This window comes from Chenopodium album, chromosome 6 (genome assembly GCF_948465745.1).
Source record: "Chenopodium album chromosome 6, dcCheAlbu1.1, whole genome shotgun sequence".
Classification (NCBI taxonomy): domain Eukaryota; kingdom Viridiplantae; phylum Streptophyta; class Magnoliopsida; order Caryophyllales; family Amaranthaceae; genus Chenopodium; species Chenopodium album.
Genome location: NC_137839.1, coordinates 49,470,922 through 49,490,225, shown reverse-complemented (window position 1 = coordinate 49,490,225; position 19,304 = coordinate 49,470,922). Strand labels below are relative to the sequence as shown.

Here is a 19,304-nt window from a genome sequence, read left to right as displayed (position 1 = left end):
CAATTGGGACCCAAAATCTTATTGCCGATACCATAGAGGTCGTGGTCACACCACCGAAGTATGTCTCGCCTTTAAGGATCGTGTTCAAGACCTCATTGATTCAAAACTCCTTCATGTTCCTCCGTGCAACAAGAAGGCCAACATTAGTAACGACAGTAATAGTGGCTGTAAAGGAAAGAAGAACGACTATCCTTCTCCTTCCGAAAACACCTACTCTAGTAACAGTGTTGGTACTTTCGACCTTAATGAAATCTTAGCCATGGATAATCAAGGATTTAGAAAGCAACTAAGAAAGGATTTCACCCCTATTGGAATTAGCTACGATGATGCTTTCGATCGACTCCATGCAAAGGGACTCATTACTCCTATTGGACCTATTCAAGATCCCCCGCTTGAGAAGAGATTGCCTAGTTGGAACCCAAATGTACGCTGCAAGTACCATCAAGGTAGGGGTCATACTACTGAGAGTTGTTAGAAGCTAAAGGAAGCAATCCAATATTTAATCGACAATAACGGGCTTCCAATACCTCCAGTCGGCAAGAAAACCAAGTGATGATAAGCCAAGGGACATAACGCAAGCTTCAACGACAAGATTTCATGACCTCTTTTTCTATTTCTTTTTCATTTTTTCCTTTCCCCAATAAGTCTAGCATAGGCACTTTTTTTTCCCTGAACTCTTTCTTTTTTCCTTTTAATAAAATGAGCATTTATTTTCTTGCATATGATCATTTCATTACATTGCATAAAAAAAAAAAAATATATATATATATATATATATATATATATATATATATATATATATATATATATATATATATATATATATATATATATATATATATATATATATATATCCATGTCTAACTAAGCACAAGGTATACCAATGATTTAAGGAACCCCTTGTAGCCACAGCATATTGCCTTTCACCCTTCTAATATACAATCTCTTCTTGATAAACCACTTTGAGCCTCGTCTAGCAATAGACCTTTCTTTATTCAACCTACATCTACCTAACCTTGGGATGGGATAGTGTGCAATTTATGCAGTTTTCAATATCATAGAAAGCTTGAGTGATTTGAAAAGATCAAAATAAATAAAAAAGAAATAGAAAATAATAAAAGTGTATAAAAGGGCAAGTGTTCCAATGTCTTTGACATAAACATGTCTTTGATATGAACATGTCTCAGATTGTGTGTCTTATCGAGTGCTCGGTACCGTGCCTGAGAAACATGAATGCCAAGTGAGTGATGGACCGCATGATCGGGATTGCCCACACTAATAAAAATAAAATACATGCTAAAGCAAAAGAGAAAAGAGAGCTAGAAAAGAGTCAAAAGCCTCAAGCACAAAAATACAAAGATCCAAAAGCAAGGTTGCACACCTTGGGGGCTTATCTAGGGTCTTGAGTCTTTATCCCTTTCTTCTATAACCTTTAGCCTAACCACGTTACAACCCTTAAAAAGACCTTTTTGAGGTATACTGACAGGGTAAAGTCGTATCCCCTAATTAAAAGTAAATATCTAAGTCCTCTAACTAAAATAGATAGGGAAGTAGGGTCGAACTCCACAGGGAAACAAGTCTTTTTACTCCTAATTATTTATTATAATCTAAATTATCTAAGTAACCAATATTTTTGGGAATAAATTCTATACTACGAAGAATAAGTTTAGGGAGAAAAGAAACAATAATAAGAAAACCTAGGGTCACAGGTTCACCAATAATTAATATTCCGGGATAAAACATAATAATTAATAATTAACATTGCATAAATAACATGATTAACAGGCTCTCGCAATTTATTAATCAACATAGATCTAACAGGCTCTTGCAATTTACTAGATCTAAGTTCCTATTGAAAATAACCTTTAATATTAAATTAACATATGCTCGATTCATCAATTCAATATTGCTAAACATTCACAACCAAATTACATCTGCTCGATTCATAATCTAATTGCAAAGAATTAAAACAATTCAATAAGAAGTTATCGTGCAATACCAATAATCAATAATAACAAATTATCCCTTCATATTAATTATGGATCCCCATAAACCCTAGAATGAAACTACTCACACATAATCATAACTGAAGTAATCAAATAAATAAAACAAAACATAATCAAAGAAGTAAATGAAATAGATGAAATTAAAGGAGAAGAAATTGTTACCAAAGGAAATCTGAATTAATGGAAGTAATTAAGAACAAAAGTTGAGAGATAATTCTAGAGAGAGAAATATCCTAAGTAGAGAGAGAAAATCTAAAAAAGAAGGTAATCCCAAAATTACGTACATAAATCGTACTTAAACAACCAACTAAACAACTCCTCATTAGAAACTAAGTGCTCGTCTAACAAAGCCTTCCAGAAACACGCGCCCGATCGGGCTAGAGGCCGCCCGATCGGGCGCGCCTTTTTGCCTTGCCCGCTGCTGGTGTGCCGCGCCCGATCGGGCGTATGCTTGCCCGATCGGGCCCGGTCTTCTTTTTCGAGGCTTGGATTTTGATTGGGCTAAATTCCTCGGCCCAATCTAAGTTTCCTCATCGGGTCTTGATTAAACGATCCAATAGCCTTGGTATCTCATACCGAGCCCTTAATCATCGGCTCTCACCGATCCTGGGCTCCAAAAGTGGTCGTGTCCTTCTAGCTTCCATAGTTGATCCATAAAACCCGGGAAAATGCTCCAAAAGTGCAATTTCCTGTAAAATACAACTAAAACTACGAAAACACTAGAAAACACAAATTAGTAATAAAAGTGGCTCGAAAGAGCCAAAAACACTACTAATTATGACTAAGGGACGGGGGTAAATTACTATATAAAATGGACATATCAAACTCCCCCAAGCCAAACCTTTGCTTGTCCCTAAGCAAAGAGCTCATCAATGAAATATAAAGCATGCCTCACCCTAATAATCAAATCAAGCATAAACGATTCAAGGCAAATCTAATGAACATGCTTTAACATCGATCAATCTTATTCATCTAATCACCCTTCCTCCCAAACAATTGTCAAATAGAGAAAACCACAAGAGCATATAGAATTCAAGACTAGTGCTCACACACTCAACTCTCATTTATGTGGCGAGTAAAAGATGTACTCGATCGCTCTCCAACCAACCCCTTTACTTGTGAACAATGCCCACCCATCTCACACTCTCGTGTGTTTAAAACAATGAACGCTCAACCTACTAGTCGACTCGAAATATGTCAAATCATAACTTACATTGATAAACAACACTTTCACATTTACACAACTCTATGCACAAGGTCGAAAGGTCTTTAAAGCTTGTAATGTAAGGCTAGGGTAAAGGGTAGGATAAATTTGGGAGTATGTGAGAGAAAAGTTATGCATTAAGGGAGCCAAATCCTAACAAATCCATAATCAAAAATAAATGATGATCATACATCTCCAACAACATAACTAACTCCAACAAAAACCACCAAATACAACTCCAATCAACATAAACAAACCCATTACTTACAAAATTCACTCATAAAAATATGATAATGTAGAACTTGAGTGAAATACAAACTTTGAACTCATTCTCTTTTTTTTGTTTTCAACTTGAATTTTTTTCTTTTCTTTTTTTTCTTCTTGAACAACCTTCAAATAGAACATTTGAGCATTAAATTTTTTTTTTCTTTTGCTCTTTTTTTTCTTTTTAACTCATATTGGAAATTTCAACTTTGAAACACAACATATTAATATTTTCCAATCAAAAATCAAAGAACAATTACTCTTCTTTTATTCCCACATTGTGCAAATAATGTGCACACCACAACTCCCTCACCTCACCAACTAATAGCTCCCCCAAGCCAAGCTTGGGACTAGTAACCAATGGGGCTCATATAGGCTTGTAATGTGGCTAAATAAACAATAAAAGGGCACAAGCAACAACATGGGTAGCAAGAAGGGAACAAATGTATCTAAATACTCTGAAGGCTACCTAAAAGAATGAACGCCTTCGTCCTCCTCATGTGCATAATAATAAGTCATGAAACACTACTCATAGTTGCAAACCAATACTCAAATTCATTGACATACCAGGAACTATGGAACTATCACACATTTCCTAACCAAATCAACTAGTCAAGCACTATATTCACAAGCAGTTGGCAAAATTGACTCATGTTTAGGAATCCAAACAATTAAACTTCAAATCATGACCAACAAATCCACAATGCTCATTATCAATAACCAAGAATCAAAACAAATATTCTCAAGTAAGGGGCACAGGGAAGCATGATTTACAATTCATTGGAACGTATTTTTGGATTTTTTTTATTTTTCAATTTTTTTTGTATTTTTCTCATAAAGGAAAGCAATAAATTCTACACTAGAAAGCAAATAAAACTATACTAGAAAGCAAATAAAACTATACTAGAAAGCAAATAAAAAGAGAAAAGGAAGAGAATTACCAAGCGAAAGATCACCCCCAAGCCAAATCAAGCAATGCACTCATTGACTTGGGAGTGTAGCCTACTTTTCATCCTCGTCCATCCTCGAATAGCCCCCTCCACTTTCACGTCTTTCCCCCATGGCTAGAACCGGCTCCTCCATGGCTCGAACCACCACCTCAATAACCCGAACCACCTGCAAAGTAGTTAGGGTCCACATTCCCCCCCAAGCCCACCAAAAGGAACATCGGTCCCATAACCATGGACCGATGAGTAGTCCACATAGGTACCGTGGGCACTTGGGTCCGTGTATCCCCCTTGCGGATATTGGAACCAATCGGGAACAAGTGAATCGGGGGGAATAGCCCCCCGACGTGCATAATCATCATACATGGGGTACAAACCCCTTCCGACGTTCCTCTCCACATACCCCACCCGTCTATCCATAGACCCAACTCTAGTGTCCAAGTCCCTAACCATACTCTCGACTCTCCCTTGCCCCATTTCAATCCTATCCAATTGGCTCCTAAAAGTCGAAAAGTCATAAGGGGCGTTGGGGTCAATGTTGTAGTTGGTTGAGGAAGTGGGAATGTCATATGTGAAGGGTGGAGGTGGTGGGTTGTGTGGTGAATGGTGATGAGGGGAGTGGTCTAGGGGAGATTGGTGGGGTTGTGGTGAAGGGTGAGGTGGTTGAACCTCACCTTGACCGTTAATCTCAAAAGTATAAGAAGGCTTCCCCTTCTCAAATTTGGTCAAGGGTGGGGTTGGGCAAAGTAAAAGCATTATCCCTTCTACCCGATTCCCTTTGAATCACCCACCAAGTCTCACCTCCTATGACATTTATCCAATTTAGGCCACCTAAATAGGGTAGGTCCATAATAGTTGGGCCGGCTACCTTCCCTTCATTGTTAGGGACAAAGTTAAGGTGTTTGACCACTATGTGAGTTACTAGACCACCAAAATAAATGGGTACCCTAGACCTACCCGCCTCGGCCGCATTGGCCACCCTTTGGAAGTGGTTGGCCATCTTATGGACAATGTTGAGCTTATCAATCCTAGGTATCATGTATGACCCTAACAATTCTAGCTCATCCCGCCTAACATTGGCGGGTTCATGCCTCCCAAAGATGGTAAGGCCAACAAACCGTTGCCAAAACTTTGGCACGGGATATATGTTGTATCCAAGTGCCCTTGGCATGTTGGAGGTTCAAGTTAGCATCCCTCGTGAGGGATTGATAGACAACGACAATGTTGTCTTGAGGAGGTTCAATTGGTCTATCCGATTTTAACTCAAATAATTTGCCAAATTCTTTTAAAGTCAATCTAACATCATTATTAAGTAATCTAAATTGAACATGAGAAATCAAAGCATTAGATTTTATGACATTAAAACTAGAAATAAATTCCAAGGTCAAATAGTTATAAAAATCATAGTGCAAGTTAAACAAACCACTCATGTCAATTCCTTTAAACAACTTTTCTACGGGTTTATCAATTCCTAATTTAGCAAGGGTGGGGTGATGAACAAAACGTGTAGGAATTACCTGCCTTGACGTGAGATTGATCATCCTTTGCTTTTTCTCTTGGGTGGTGATGACCACCCTCTCCCATCCCGGAACTTGCAACTCCAAGTCAACCCTAGGCTCTTGTTGCCTTAAGCTTTCCCCCCTTACGGTCCTAGATCTTTTGAGAGCCCTTTTTTATGAAAAAATATAGGAATTGAAGCTTTCTCTCTCTTAGGGTTTGATAAAAATTGAGAGAAAGTGGTAGAAATTTGGTGTAGATTGTAGAGAAAGATGAAAGGATTAAGAATATGCAAAAATAATTGAGTTTTGATGGAATAATTGGAGGAGATCTTGAAAATAAGGGAGTTTGAAGGTGTGAGAATGGAGGTTTTAGAGAGAGAAAGTAGTAATGAAGAAGATGAAAGAAGAAGAAAGTGAGGAAAGGAAGAAGGGAAAATAGTATAAGGGACGGCCAAAAATAGGCGCGCCTGATCGGGCAAGCCTCGCCCGATCGGGCGAAAATAAGGGATTCCAGATGTTTGGTTGCGCGCCCGATCGAGCGAGCTCCGCCCGATCGGGCGCGAATACGAAGTTTGATTTCGCCCTTTTACTCGGCCGGTCGGGCGAGCTTCGCCCGACATATCTTTTCCTTCACTCGATTTTCCACAAAAGTGCGCCCGATCGGGCGAATTAAGCTCCAATTTCCAACTCCATTTGCGCGCCCGATCGGGCAGCCTCGCCCGATCGGGCGAATTAATAGCTGAAAATTTTCCTCGCTTTCGCGCCCGATCGTGCGAGCTCCGCCCGATCGAGCCCATGCCCAGTCGGATTTTCTTAGCTTTTTCTTCTATTTCTTTTCCTCTTCAAATTTTTCTAAGTCTCTTTACCTCTCAAACCTAAACCTGTACAAAAACACTTATAAAAGGTAAAATTTCACTCTCCTCGCCTCTCTAAAATAAAAATAAAAATAAAGAAAAAGGAAAACTAGTCTAGAAAGCAAGAAATACGGGTTGCCTCCGCAAAGCGCTGGTTTATCTAGGTCCCGCACGACCTTCTTACCACCTTGATGCTCAAGTTGGAAGTGGAGTTAGGAGGGTTTCCTCCACATCTCTACTAGTAGCGCCCTCATGATACACTTTCAATCGTTGGACATTTACCATAAACTCTTCACCCTTGTCATTGACCAACTCTACCGAACCAAATTTCTTCACCCTTGTGACAGTGAAGGGACCGGACCACCTAGACTTCAACTTTCTTGGGAAAATCTTTAATCTAGAATTGAAGAGAAGAACCTTATCACCCGGTGCAAACTCTCTTGGTAAGATCCTCTTGTCATGCCACTTCTTGGTCTTCTCCTTGTAGATTCGCACACTATCATATGCCGACAATCTAAACTCATCTAACTCATTGAGTTGGAGGAGTCTTCTCTTACCTGCGACCTTAGAGTCCATGTTAAGCTCCTTGATCGCCCAAAAAGCTTTGTACTCCAACTCCACGGGAAGATGACATGCCTTACCATAAACTAATCTATAAGGCGAAGTACCAATTGGTGTCTTGAATGCCGTTCGGTATGCCCAAAGTGTGTCATCAAGCTTTATACTCCAATCTTTCCTTGACTTGGATACTACCTTTTCTAGGATCGCCTTGATTTCCCTATTAGAGACCTCAACTTGACCACTAGTTTGAGGGTGGTAACTAAGCCCGGTTCTGTGATATACACCATACTTCTTAAGGAGGTTATCCAATTGTCTTTCATGGAAGTGAGTACCTCCATCACTAATAATAGCCTGTGGAACACCAAAACTCGGAAATATGGTCTTCTTGAAGAGCTTGATGACTACCTTGGCATCATTTGTTGATGAAGCTATGGCCTCGACCCACTTGGACACATAATCGACGGCGACAAGTATGTAGCAATTCCCATTGGAAGATAGGAACGACCCCATATAATCAATACCCCAAACATCAAATATTTCTACTTCAAGAATCCCGGTTTGGGGCATCTCATGCCTCCGCGAAATGTTGCCAGTCCTCTGGCAAGAGTCACAAGCCTGCACAAAAGTGTTAGCATCCTTAAACATAGTGGGCCAATAGAAGCCTGACTCATTAATCTTAGCCACCATTTTAGTGGGGCCATGATGTCCTCCATAAGGTGAGGTATGACAACCGGAAAGAAATCCATGAACTTCCCATTCGGGAACACACCTGCGAAATAATCCGTCTGCACACTCACGAAACAAAAAAGGATCATCCAAAAAATAATGTTTAACATCAGAAAGGAATTTCTTTTTCTGTTGGTAGGACAAGTCAAGAGGTAGATTACCACCCACTAAATAATTAGCAATGTCCGCATACCAAGGGTGTTGCTCTACAACTGCATACATGTTGTCATCAGGGAATGAATCATCTATAGGAAGAGAATCCTTACCCTCATCATACCTGATTCGTGACAAGTGATCTGCCACTACATTCTCTGCTCCCTTTTTATCTTTTATTTCAATGTTGAAGTCTTGGAGCAAAAGAACCCATCGGAGTAGCCTTGGCTTTGATTCCGCCTTAGATATCAAGTACTTCAATGCTGCATGGTCAGTAAAAACAATGACTTTAGAACCAACAAGATATGATCTAAATTTTTCTAAAGCATAGATAACAGCAAGAAACTCCTTTTCCGTAGTGGCATAGTTGACTTGAGCTTCATCCAAAGTTTTGCTTGCATAATAAATAGCATGCAAAACCTTTTCCTTTCTCTATCCGAGCACGACTCCTAGCGCAAAGTCACTTGCATCACACATGATCTCGAAAGGAAGATTCCAATCGGGAGCACATATGATGGATGCCGATATCAAAGCCTGCTTAATCCTGTTGAAAGCCTCAAGACACTCGTCAGTAAAAATAAAAGGAGCATCCTTGAGCAAAAGCTGAGTCAGTGGTTTAGCAATTTTAGAAAAATCTTTGATAAAACGGCGATAAAACCCCGCATGACCCAAGAAACTTCTAACTCCCTTAACATTGACTGGGGGAGGTAATTGCTCAATCACTGATATCTTAGCTTTGTCTACTTGTATGCCCTTATCAGATACAATATGACCTAGAACTACTCCCTCTGTCACCATAAAGTGACATTTTTCCCAATTTAGAACTAAATTGCACTCTTCACATCTTTTCAAAATTTTAGCAAGATTAATTAAACATGAATCAAACGAAGAACCATACACGCTAAAATCATCCATAAAGACTTCCATAATAGACTCTATGAAATAACAAAAAATGCTCATCATACAACGTTGAAAGGTAGCGGGTGTATTACATAAACCAAAGGGCATTCTACGATATGCAAAAGTGTCATAGGGACATTTAAAAGTAGTTTTTCCTGATCTTCAGGGTGAATCGGAATTTGGAAAAATCCCGAATACCCATCCAAATAGAAAAAGAATTTATTATTAGCTAACCTCTCAAGCATTTGATCTATAAAGGGAAGAGGAAAGTGGTCCTTTTTAGTGGCGATATTTAATCTACGATAATCAATGCACATTCGCCACCCTGTTACAGTTCTAGTGGGAATTAATTCATTTTTTTCATTTGTTATCACAGTCATCCCACCTTTTTTTGGCACTACTTGCACAGGACTTACCCATTTGGAGTCAGAAATAGGATAGATAATACCTGCATCAAGTAATTTCATAACCTCCTTCTTGACTACTTCATGCATGTTGGGATTTAATCTTCGTTGGGGTTGAATGCAGGGCTTATAGTTGTCCTCTAGATGTATCCTGTGCATACAAAAATCAGGGGTAATACCCTTGAGATCATCAATATTGTACCCAATAGCTTTCTTATGGGTTTTGAGAACCCCTAGAAGTTGGGAAGTTTGTAGGTCAGTAAGTGCAGTATTGATGATCACGGGGTATAGTTCCTGTTCATCAAGAAAAATATATTTTAAATGAGAAGGGAGAGGTTTTAGCTCAGGTTTCTTGACCTCTGTAGGTTTTGATTCCTAAACTAAATTTACTACCTTCATTGTTTCCTTGGGGCTTAACTCTGTTAAGGAAAGAGCTTTTTCAATATCTTGTACCTCATTACCCCAAACGCTTGCATTGTCTCTAGATAAATTCCCGCAGGAACTTCCTCTAGGGGATCCTTCGCAAGAACCTGTGGCAAGATATCATCACAAATATCATCCATTATATCAATTACATCAATATAGCAACAATTCTCCTCTAGCATAGGCCCTTTCAAAACCTTCCCTAAATTAAAAGTAACATTGTCGTCACCTACAGAAAGGGTTAGTTTACCATTTTTAACATCAATAATTGCTCCTGCAGTATGGAGAAAAGGCCTACCTAATATAATGGGTATTTGTGTATCCTCTGCCATGTCTAACACAACAAAATCAACAGGAATAAAAAATTTACCAACTCTGACAGGGACGTCCTCTAAAATACCTAAGGGGTATTTTACCGTACGATCTGCCATTTGCAAAGTTATATTAGTAACTTTTAATTCTCCCATATTAAGTTTAGCGCAGACAGACGATGGCATGACACTGACACTAGCACCCAAATCACACAAAGCTTTATCAATAAAAACATTCCCTATATGACAAGGGATAGAAAAACTACCGGGATCCTTTAATTTAGGAGGGGATTTGTTTTGCAATAAAGCGCTACACTCCTCTGTAAAAGCTACAGTTTCTATTCATTAAAGGCCCTTTTCCTAGTCAGAATGTCTTTCATAAATTTAGCATAAGCAGGAACTTGAGTGATTAAGTCAGTAAAAGGAACTGTTACCTACAGGTTTTTCACTACCTCTAAAAACTTACCGAATTGTTTATCAAGCTTACTCTTCAGTTGTCTATTAGGGAATGGAAGCTTGATAACCGGGCTTTGCACATCTCCTCCCTTATCCTACGATTTACCCTGCACAGAAGCATTAGTAGGGTTAGTATCTATTTGTAGCCCTGCAGGGCTAGCAGGATTAGCGTTTGGTATAGAGGAATCTAGATCAGGAACTGGTCTATCTTCCTTTGGCATAGGAGGTCCATCATAATGTGAACCACTCCTTAGAGTGATTGCGACGGCGCCAAATTTTGATAGGGTAAAGTCGTATCCCCTAATCAAAAGTAAATACCTAAGTCCTCTAACTAAGTAGATAGGGAAGTAGGGTCGAACTCCAGAGGGAAACAAGTCTTTTTACTCCTAATTATTTATTATAATCTAAATTATCTAAGTAACCAATATTTTTGGGAATAAATTCTATACTACGAAGAATAAGTTTAGGGAGAAAAGAAACAATAATAAGAAAACCTAGGGTCACAGGTTCACCAATAATTAATATTCCGGGATAAAACATAATAATTAATAATTAACATTGCATAAATAACATGATTAACAGGCTCTCGCAATTTATTAATCAACATAGATCTAACAGGCTCTTGCAATTTACTAGATCTAAGTTCCTATTGAAAATAACCTTTAATATTAAATTAACATATGCTCGATTCATCAATTCAATATTGCTAAACATTCACAACCAAATTACATCTGCTCGATTCATAATCTAATTGCAAAGAATTAAAACAATTCAATAAGAAGTTATCGTGCAATACCAATAATCAATAATAACAAATTATCCCTTCATATTAATTATGGATCCCCATAAACCCTAGAATGAAACTACTCACACATAATCATAATTGAAGTAATCAAATAAATAAAACAAAACATAATCAAAGAAGTAAATGAAATAGATGAAATTAAAGGAGAAGAAATTGTTACCAAAGGAAATCTGAATTAATGGAAGTAATTAAGAACAAAAGTTGAGAGATAATTCTAGAGAGAGAAATATCCTAAGTAGAGAGAGAAAATCTAAATAAGAAGGTAATCCCAAAATTACGTACATAAATCGTACTTAAACAACCAACTAAACAACTCCTCATTTGAAACTAAGTGCTCGTCTAACAAAGCCTTCCAGAAACACGCGCCCGATCGGGCGCGCCTTTTTGCCTTGCCCGCTGCTGGTGTGCCGCGCCCGATCGAGCTTATGCTCACCCGATCGGGCGTATACTTGCCCGATCGGGCCCGGTCTTCTTTTTCGAGGCTTGGATTTTGATTGGGCTAAATTCCTCGGCCCAATCTAAGTTTCCTCATCGGGTCTTGATTAAACGATCCAATAGCCTCGGTATCTCATACCGAGCCCTTAATCATCGGCTCTCACCGATCCTGGGCTCCAAAAGTGGTCGTGTCCTTCTAGCTTCCGTAGTTGATCCATAAAACCCGGGAAAATGCTCCAAAAGTGCAATTTCCTGTAAAATACAACTAAAACTACGAAAACACTAGAAAACACAAATTAGTAATAAAAGTGGCTCGAAAGAGCCAAAAACACTACTAATTATGACTAAGGGACGGGGGTAAATTACTATATAAAATGGACATATCATATACACACACTTGTGCGAGGTTCGGCTAGAGCTACGTTCGGCCTGATTCCTAACAGATACGTAGGCAACCTCACATCGAGGTGCGGCCGTAATAAACATGCATTCACATTCACACATCATGGTCATATATAGGAATTTCCTATGCTCATCCCTATCTACTTAGAGCTAGACTTGGGGGCTTGATCCTTACATCATTAGCTTACCTACTCTAAGAGTCACCATCATTTGACTCTTCTAAAAATTATATCTTCCCACACATTTAGCCCTTGCGGTCTAACTTTAGAATCACTTTCACACACCGCACAGATACATGACCAAATATACTTTCCCTTAGGAACCCATTGTCATGAAATCTTAACACAACGCTGAAGCATGCCTTGTCATGTAAAAATCGCTCATTAATCATCATTGCATCACAAAGTATGAAGTGCTTAGCCTCCGCGCCTAAGTTACCTAAATACTTTCATTATCGAGTCAACTAGGATAGTCTAAGACGTTACAATCCTTGTACTATAAGAGACAACGTTAACGGATTAATCTCATTCAACATGCACCTTCAAAAACTTCGCTTCTTTCTTTGTTCGCGTCTTTCTTTTTTGGGAGAAAGTCGATACCCTCCACAAAAATGACGGAAAATTTTTGCTTTTTTACATTTTTGAGTCGCACGATTATACTACAATGCACACACGAGTCATGTACACGTTGAGTCATGTCATGATATCACCTTGATTTGAGTCTAACACATGTGTCAAACACTTTGAGTCGAGTCAACCTTGAGTCAATCACAGCGAGTCAAGTTTATGCCTTGAGTCGTGTCAAGTCAATGAGTCAAGCGACATTAAACCTTAGGTCAACCCTAAAATAATTAAAGAAATTGGCAAAGTCCTATAGTCAAAGATAAATACAGGTGCAGCAGAATAGGGAAGACCCTACTCCAGCGCCAGACGACAACATCTAGCGTCTGGCAACAGATTTCAGCGCCTGGCGCTAGATTTCAGCATCTGGCGACAAAGCCAAATCGTTGTGCCAGAGGCATTGCAGCGGCGACAGAACGCTCAACCACTCAGAGCAGTTATTTCAACCTCATACAGCAATTTTGGGTTCCTTGGTACGCCAGTTAGCCCCTATAAGCAATTTGACATGATTAAGTAGTCAGTTTGATTACAATCGCAATAAGTGATCTATCGACCTGACGAAAGATCGTCTCACTTAGCTTAATGCGCCTAAACATTGGCTCATCGCAAAGACACCGACATACTGGTTCATAAAAAGCAGAGGCACCGACATACTGGTTCATAAGCAGCAAAAACGCTGACGTACTGGCATAGCGGAAGCAAAGTTCAAGCGAGCTTTAGAGATCGACAAGCGTTGGTCTTCGGAAGTTTTTTCTTCGAAATATTATCGCAACAAACATTTAAGAATCGAAGCTCTTTTGTTCAGAGACGCGTGGACATTTCTTTCAAGCTCTTTTGTTCAGAGACGCGTGGATATATCATCAAAGCTCTTTTGTTCAAAGACGCGTGGACATATCATCAAAGCTCTTTTGTTCAGAGACACGTGGATATTTCTTTCAAATCTCTTTGTTCAGAGACTCGTGGAAATATCATCAAAGCTCTTTTGTTTAGAGACGCGTGGACATTTCTTTCAAGCTCTTTTGTTCAGAGACGCGTGGACATATCATCAAAGCTCTTTTGTTCAGAGACGCGTGGACATTTCTTTCAAGATCTTTTGTTCAGAGACGCGTGGACATATCATCAAAGCTCTTTTGCTCAGAGACGCGTGGGCATATTATTCAAAAGCTCTATTGTTCAGAGACGCGTGGACATATCATCAAAGCTCTTTGTTCAGAGATGCGTGGACATATCATTCAAAAGCTCTTTTTTCAGAGACGCGTGGACATATTAAAAAGAAGCTCTTTGTTCAGAGGCGCGTGAACATATCCAATAAGCTCCATTGTTCAGAGACGAGTGAACATTAAAACAGCAAGATGGCGTTCCATAGATTGTGGAAGGTTGTCACAACAACAACAAATGCAACAAATCGGTTACCTCTAGAGACGTGTGCTCGACGGTGCCATATACGCGTTTCTTAACTCTCTTATCTTTTTAACTAACGCTAGCTTGCAGGTATCGGCGTTACAAGAATGATTTAGGATCGCAGAACGTTCTGAATCATTCTCCGTCCCTATCGCTACTTTGACTTTTTTTTTTCGAAACTTGCGTTTCTCCAAACTCAGTCAAAGTGGGGGCTTCTGTAGACACCCATTTGTGTCTCCCCAAAAACAAACCCAATGATGAGTACCTTTCACGTCGGATCATAATCGAATGAAGTGAAAGTGTGGAAAGTCTAGTGTTGCGGATAGTTTTAATTTCTCTTCTTTTCTCTCTATTTTTGAAAACCTATTTTAAGAAAACATCCAATCCAGTTTGGTTGGTCCATGATATGGGTCCAATAGTAGTGTAGTTGGATAGGGTTTGAAAAGAGCTTTCCAACGATATATTATAAGCCTAGTTCTGATGAATATTGAGGAAATTATGGCCAAATTACTAAACTAAGCCTGGTTTGAGCCTTATATGCGGCCCAATGAACTAGAGGAGGGCCTAATATGGATTTATCATTCCTAATGCAATTAGGAATAGTTTTAGTCTTCTAGATTCTTCTAGAAGGTTCTTTTCATTCCTAATTCAATTAGCATTGATAAATTGACTTTTGTTGACTTTTTAGAGTTTTAATCAAAACAAAAGAATGTTTTTGAGGAAAATACAATTTTATCCTCCTGTACGGTAAATTTCTATCTGATTTTAGAAAATGCGTCAATAATTAAGTTAGCGCCAAACGCCAGCATTAGCGCCTGATGCTAAGCTTGGCGCCTGGCGCTAATGTCAGCGTTTGGCGCTAACCTCGTTTTGCGCGTCAGAATTCTGTTTTGATTTTCTATCTTTTTGGTTGATTTTCTCTATAAATAGCCTTCTAAAAACTCTGTTTTCATTCATCAATTCTCATCAATAATCACCAACTCTCATCAAGAAATTCTTGATTTTCTCTCTCTCTCTTTTCTAAACTAGCTTTTCTCAAAATACAAAATTCCGCACTCGCAAGACTTAGATACACCTAGCCATATTCGAAGTTGCCTTCGCCCTAGACGTGAAAGGTTTTAATTTCTGAGGGTTTGGTCCCAAATCTCTCTTTCAGTTATTTAATTTAATTGTTTTTATATTTTCCTTGAAGTTACTAACGTGTGTATTTTGTTATTAGAAAGAGGTACGAGGCATCCAAGTAAGTGCTTTAATTGATTTATTGATTTTATGATATAGAAATCATGCTTAGATTGTATTTTTGATTCCTAGTATCATGTTAGGATGTTTTATTGATTCCTAGTATCATGTTTAGGATGTTCTTAGTATCATGTTAGGATTTTTTCTTTAGTATGATATTTAGGGTGATTTGCTTATATCAATCATGATTCATGCGATGCCTTTAATTCTCTTCCTAATATTCATAATAGTATCATGTTAGGGTTAAAGCTTTGATTTTTATTGCTTAGTGACATGCTAGGATTTGTTATTAATCTTGTTAGTATCATGCCTAGGATCTTGCTATTATTATGCTTTATTATTAACATGATGGTTATGATTATTATGATGATTATTGTTATTTTGATTATTATTATGTTGCTTGATATATATTTATTGTTATTGCTTGATCACACCCTTTTATGCATGTTTAAAGGGAATTGGTATTTGTAATCACGCTTAATAAGATAATTAATAATCTTGTTTAGGGTTAATATGATTATAATTCAAGTGATCGCCAATAATAGTTTTATTTGTGCATTAATATTAAACCAACATAGATAAACAGGTTTAGGGTTAAACCTATTGATTGCATGTTAGTCAAAAAGCGTACATGAATACGATCAGAATAAAGTAGAGGCTTATTATTAGGGCAGGTTCAATCTCTTTTAGGTTGGATTTGTACCTTCATCCCCGAACTACCAGTCATGGTTCAAGACATATTGGAGTTGACGATCTCCTGGATCGTTAAGGGGTGTAACCTTCACCTCGTGAACGGTTTACAAGTTCCTAAAACTTGTTGGCGACTCTTTTGCTCTATCTTTTTTCCCTTTAGACGCCACCGTACTTAAGTGTATGATCACAGTGGGGTTCAAGCTAGGGATAACGCTTGAAATATTCCCTACATTAACGTGTGTATTTTGTTATTAGAAAGAGGTGCGAGACATCCAAGTAAGTGCTTTAATGGTTTTTATTGATATTATGATATAGAAATCATGTTTAGGTTGTTATTATGATTCCTAGCGCCATGTTAGGGTATTTTGATCTTCCTAGTATCATGTTTAGAGTAACAACTAAAAAATGATAATATCAAGTATGATTAAAAGTATGATGCTTCCTATATTCTAATAGCATGTTAGTATCATGTTAGGGCTAAAGATTTGATTTTTGATGTTTAGTGACATGCTAGGGTTTGTTATTAATCTTGTTAGTATCATACCTAGAATCTTGCTATTATTATGCTTTAACATGATCATGATTATTTTAATTATTATCATTATGATTATTTTTATTGTTATTATTTATTATGTTGCTTGATATATATATTTATTGTTATTGCTTTATCACACCCTTTTTATGCATGTTTAAAGGAATTTTGTACTTGTAATCACGCTTAATAAGATAATTAATAATCTTGTTTAGGGTTACTTTGATTATAATTCAAGTGATCGCCAATAATAGATTTATTTGTGCATTAATATTCAACCAACATAGATTAAACTGGTTTAGGGTTAAACCTATTGATTGCATGTTAGTCAGAAAGCGCACATGAATACGATCAGAATAAAGTAGAGGCCTATTATTAGGGCATGTTCAATCTCTTTTACGTTGGATTTGTACCTTCATCCCCGAACTACTAGTCATGGTTTCAGACCTATTGGAGTTGACGATCTCCTGGATCGTTAAGGGGTGTAACCTTCACCTCGTGAACGGTTTACAAGTTCCTAAAACTTATTGGCGACTCTTTTGCTCTATCTTCTTTCCCTTTGGACGCCACCATATTTTAGTGTATGATCACAGTGGGGTTCGAGCTAAGGGTAACGCTTGAAATATTCCCTACATATTCAAACAGGGAAACCTGCATCGTTGGGAAGCAGGCCCTACTCTTGAGGAATGAGAGGCTTAGCTAAAGCTGGGAACATTTTGGTTCAGGGGTGTGGATGGAAGTTTGGGAATGGGGAAACAATTATGGCTACGAAATATAGGTGGATGGAAGGGAAGATACCGACAACGCGCTCTTTGGATACGATAAGCGAGATTTGGAATTGGAGGACTAGGGATTTGTTAGACCGAGATGGTACAGGGTGGAATCACAGAAGACTCAATTCTTGTTTTAATCTAAAGGATGCGACTGTTATAGCATCAATGGTGTGCCAGTGACGGAGGTAGAGGACTACATGTACTGGTTAGATCATAAGTTTGGCCGTTATACGGTCAAAACGGGTTATGCTTTTGTTAAAGGTTTGGAATCTCGGATAGGAAATGGGGCGGTTTTGGAGTTTTATAAAGTTCTCTGGGCTCTCCATATACTTCCCAAATGGAAACTTATTGTGTGGAAATTACTCCATAATGGTTTGGTGACAAGAGGTAACCTGGGTAGAAGAGGGTTGGATATTCAAGTTTACTATGATCTTTGTGAGGATTTGGAGGAAGATTTGCAATATATCTTCAGGTTTTGTACTACGACAAAAGATATTTGGAGGGGTGGAATACTAGGCATCCACTCAGAAGATAATGCAAACCAGTCCTTTGTAGATTGGTTTCTGTACTATATCCAGCTTTACCTTAGCTTGGATGGGAAACAAGGCCATAGGATTACCTTTTTCTTAGCCACTTTGTGGGGTTTGTGGAATGCTAGGAATAACAGGGTTTTTAGGAGATTAGGGTCGAGTATGTTGTTAACTCCGACAATTATTTCAGAGGGATTGCGTCAACATGATCTTTTTACCGGTAATGGAGAGACGTCCTTACGCTGCCTGCACCCTCTAGAGAGTTTCCATGATCACCCGCCAGGTTTCATGCAGGCGATTCTATCTAATGATGGAACTCAAGAAGGGTCAACTATGATACAAGTTGATGGGTCCTGGAATAAGCAGACAAGGAGATCAGGAATGGGGTGGTGTCCAGATGGGGTGGTGGAAGATGAGTTCGATGGTATCGGAGGTGTGACACATGGCCTAGCTCAGTCTGTCGTGCAAACTGAGATGAATGCTTGTATCCATGGTCTTAAGTGGGGAGCTCTTCGACATCTAACATCGATAACAATTTACACAGATTCGGAGAATATGGTTAGGATGCTGAGGAATAAAAGCAACATCGACGTTGATCTAAGATGGACAGTGGATCAGATCCTTCGTTTAGGATCAGCCTTCTCCTAGTGTAGCATTCAAAAGGTAGACAGGATCAAGGTGAAAAAGGCACATTTGCGGGCAACGGCGGCTAATACTAGTTTATTGTCTTTTAATAATGTTTAGTACTGTTTAGTAGTGTAGTTTGTTTTAGCATATGTCAAAAAAAAAAAAAAAAGATACTATGTGAAATTAATTAATTAAAAATTCGTTTAAAGTGATCAAACAACACTAATTAATTAATTAAAGCTATTTTAAACAAGAAAAATAAAGTGATTGATCTAAGTGCTCGGGAGTTTACCACTTCTCATTGCTATATCTTCGTTTAGAACACTTATGGACTCCTTCTTGTTCGGGAACCTCCACCGTAGTAACAAGTATTAAAGGGGGTGAGTGTTTAGGACAAGAGGGTTTGGTAGTTCACAAGTTCAAAGTTTATGCCAGAGTTTTAGATTAATTTATGTCTGTTTGAGCCTCGCATATTAAGCCCCTATTTATAGGAAATGGGTACGTTTAGGGTTTTGAACATTCTGCCAATGCAGGTGTTG

General features: G+C 38.5%; 1 protein-coding gene across 1 annotated transcript; it reads left to right on the top strand.

Annotated features, from left to right (window-relative positions):
* Window positions 1–17,805: 17,805 nt before the first annotated feature.
* On the top strand, window positions 17,806–18,786 carry LOC145636931 (uncharacterized). Its single transcript, XM_081688464.1, has one exon. It carries the CDS (start codon window positions 17,806–17,808, stop codon window positions 18,784–18,786), a length of 981 nt encoding a protein of 326 aa, XP_081544590.1.
* Window positions 18,787–19,304: the final 518 nt, after the last annotated feature.